Raw genomic sequence first — 3,478 nt, forward strand, 5'->3', positions numbered from 1 at the left:
GGACCGGACCGGACGGTCCGGACCGTGTCCACCCTGACCACACCGCCGCCCCTCAGCCAACCCCGACCACGTCCTCTGCGCCTACCGTCTAGACAAGCGGCTAGGGTTTCACGCCGCAGCCGTCACCGTCGCCACGCACCTCCCGCCGCTGTCGGCTCCACCCCCCTGACTACGTCCTCTGCCTCCTACCGTCGCCTCCGGACACGTCTCCTTCGCCAGCAGATCGACGCCGCCGCCCAGCTCGACCTCCTCCCTCGTCCCGCGGCCGTATAGTTTGATCGAGATGCTGCACGAGAAGCACGTCCAGATCGGCCAACTGTCCGATGATGGAGATGGAACAAACAAGGCGTGGACAGGGGAGAAGAGGCACCGCAAGGACCTGCCCGCATCATCTTCCCATGCTCCTGCCACTGCCCAGCACCGTGGAGACGTGGAGGACACCATCCAAGGGGGTCAAGATCTGATTCCTCATGCGACAGACATGGAGCCGCTGCTCAGAACAGATTCGGCGCACGAAACAAGCCAGGATTGCTTCGGGCCGGACGTCCTCATCAGCGAGGAGGACGAAACCCGTTTTGCCCAACATTTGCGTCCCAACATTCCTCTTCCTCGTACTGACCTGCCACTTTATATGTCATGGGAGGAAGAAGACAAGATAGAAGCGCGCCTTGGACGCCTTCGCATCACTTATTACAAGGTACCTACATGTTGTATCAATCAGCCACCGCTAGCTTCAATTCACGGATGTCTGAAAGTTTGCACTTGTGTGCCATAGCAGCAAATCCAGCCCTCTGGTTTGGTATCTGTGGATGATTTTACGTCATGTTTTTATCATCTATGTGTAGGATGTGAAGCCGGAGTGCGCACGTGAACGTGAGCTTAAGGAATCAGAAGAATACACTGATGCTGAACTTGGTGAGGAGTTGTACTTTAAGCGGTTAGAGGAGGATGAAAGTTTTGAGTGGTTCGTCCATCCTGATGACACCTATAAAGCTGGATTGAATGACTACCAACGGATTGCCCCTCGTAATTTTGTAAGTGTACTGTCTATATCTACATCTAGTCATCCATCAGTTGACTACTTTGGTTATTATCATAATCATGGGTGTTCAGAAACCATTTCAACACACACCGCAAAATTCGGCAATCATTGAGGTAGTTCATTTTGCTTCATTGACTCCAACCACAGCTGCAATGTTCGTATAAAACTTGAGCCATGGGTTTGTGGTACTGGTTGAAACTGTTTCCGAAAAGCTTATTCTTAACAGATGATGATTGTATGATTGGCATCACCATATTCTTTGCTGTGGCTTATGAACATTGAGTTTGGCATCACTTCAATGTAGCCATTGTGGGACTTTTGTTCCTTTTCAGACGTTTCATCTAATTCTTGTTCTTTTTTTTTCTAGCTGCCTCATAGCGGTCGAAACCTGTACCGCTATCACGATGAGTACCGCTCACGTTATCATACATATAAAATTGATGCTGTTTATGTCAAGTATTATGCAGAAATTTCAAAGAAAATCAAGGTATGCATTATGTGATCAAGCTGATGGAATTAAAAATACTACGAGTGGCTGGATCGTTTTTAAAGTGATAGACTTCTATCTTGCAACAGTGGATTACAGAGTATTTGCATCTGGATCGCAGGACCAAGGCTGTAAGTATGCCCCCCAGGAAATCACGAAATTAGTCCATATACATACTCATGATGATTAACATCTTTTCACTTCAGTGGTTAGAATTGGATACTAGAGCATGGAGGCAAGCATTGAGGATTGCAACTGACTTTGCCCATATTACTGTTCGTTTAGCTGCTTTTGCTTATAATGTAAGATATCTTGTCTTTTGCTAATTGAGGTGTTGATCGCTGGTGTTACTCACAATCTGGTCAATTTGATTCAGGAGTACATTCTTGAGATGGATAAGAATGCGTCCCTCAAGGACATAGATCTTGTCTATTTTGAGATCTGGAGGCGTGTCGCTAAGAAAAATGTTGGCATCCTACCTACTACATAAAGCATTTGTGTAATAGAGCACTACTGACATGCTTTGTGATTCTGCATATTTCTTACGGTTTCACAAATATTTCAGTTAAGTTACATTGATGCTGTGAAGGAAGTATATGAAATGGACAAGTTCGATGTACACAAAAGGAGACTAGATGGTGAACTGAAAGGGGTTCCTGCCATCGCAACAATAAAAGCATATGTAAGTTGGTGTCTTAATTTGGAGCTGTTGTGCAGATTTGTATGGCCCCTAACTTTTCTTTTTGTTGTCAACAATAAACATGCAATATATTGCCAATATCTAATTTCATCTGTTTTATCTTTCTAGATGCAGTATGTTGTCCGACAAGGTGGCATTGACGCGAAGGTAAGTAGGGTACTGTAGGTTCGACATGGTGATACATATTTTACTGCAATATGTTGCTGATATTGATATGGCCTTTGTGTAGACCGAAGAGGATAAAGCTCGGGATGTGTTTAGGAAGTTATCTGTCAGTATGGTATTGTCTTGATGAATCCTCTACGATTATTTGTTTTGTTTTGAGAAAAAACCCTCCGAATTTATATGTGGTCATGATTGTTGTTTTGTATATAACTGGTTCTCTTGTTCAGCATAAAGCAATGAACATGGCTCAATACGCTCAGAAAAAGTTGGATTTAGCAGATGAGCTGAAGTTGGACAAAGAGGTATGCTAATAACTCTATTCATTGTCAAAGTAATGTTGCGTCCCGAGATTTGAGGGAAAAAAGAAACAGAAACTTATTTGCACGCACTTTTACAGGGTGGAGTTGTTCCATTGGAAAGACCCTTCGAGTTCTGAGTAATGGAAAGACTAGATTTGTCACTTTTGGCCTGAAATGAGTGTATTATCCATTATCTCATCTGTAGTAATGGAAAGACTAGAAATCTGTACCAATTCTGACGCCCCCTCTTCCACTGCTGACAGATGGTTGTTTTTTGAAACGTAGCATTGATGGTTGTTGCAACTGAAGAGGAGGGTAATTCAATACTTGTACATTGTCGGTTGGGGCATGTGTCTTGTGATACTATGGCCAAAGAACTGCGTTCTGCGCCCGACATGCACACGATGCTGCACATCTGACCATCGATACTGAAAACCAAATCACAGCGACACACACGACACAGTCTGTGTTGGAATAAGCCACGGTGGTGGTGACCAATGTGTGTGCTGGTCGAGCCGGGCACTGGTTCGTGGCCGTGCCGAGTCCGTAGGTGTGTTCTCGGCTCTATAACACCTACGTGCGTGTATGCCCCGGTGGTGCGTGAGTCCGTGCTCGCGTTTGTGTCCACGGTGGCAGTCTAGGTCAGGCAATGGTGTGCGCCATGGCTTGGTAAGTAGTTGCAGCATGCATGGAGTTTGTTGGCTGCGTGATAGGCCTAGTCCTTGACGTTGGAGCGAATCAAGGAGAGCTGGCTAGCTTAGTGCGTGTGTGTGCATGGTTAGTTA

The 3,478-nt window shown here is 45.6% G+C and overlaps 1 protein-coding gene across 1 annotated transcript; it reads left to right on the top strand.

The window, feature by feature from the left end:
• The first annotated feature begins 283 nt into the window (after nt 1-283).
• LOC119273174 lies at nt 284-2,830 on the top strand. The gene is made up of 11 exons (XM_037554435.1): nt 284-697; nt 846-1,034; nt 1,410-1,529; nt 1,619-1,660; nt 1,736-1,831; nt 1,906-1,995; nt 2,095-2,211; nt 2,338-2,376; nt 2,459-2,509; nt 2,622-2,696; nt 2,792-2,830. The coding sequence occupies exons 1-11, from the start codon at nt 284-286 to the stop codon at nt 2,828-2,830; spliced, it is 1,272 nt and encodes a 423-aa protein (XP_037410332.1).
• Nucleotides 2,831-3,478: the final 648 nt, after the last annotated feature.

This window comes from Triticum dicoccoides, chromosome 3A (genome assembly GCF_002162155.2).
Source record: "Triticum dicoccoides isolate Atlit2015 ecotype Zavitan chromosome 3A, WEW_v2.0, whole genome shotgun sequence".
Taxonomy (NCBI): domain Eukaryota; kingdom Viridiplantae; phylum Streptophyta; class Magnoliopsida; order Poales; family Poaceae; genus Triticum; species Triticum dicoccoides.

Excerpts from the sequence above, each read along its gene's own strand:
- LOC119273174 (XM_037554435.1), top strand. The coding sequence starts at position 284 with ATGCTGCACGAGAAGCACGTCCAGATCGGCCAACTGTCCGATGATGGA. Across the intron at positions 698-845 it reads TTCGCATCACTTATTACAAG|GATGTGAAGCCGGAGTGCGC; the intron begins GTACCTACATGT and ends ATCTATGTGTAG. Across the intron at positions 1,035-1,409 it reads GGATTGCCCCTCGTAATTTT|CTGCCTCATAGCGGTCGAAA; the intron begins GTAAGTGTACTG and ends TTTTTTTTCTAG.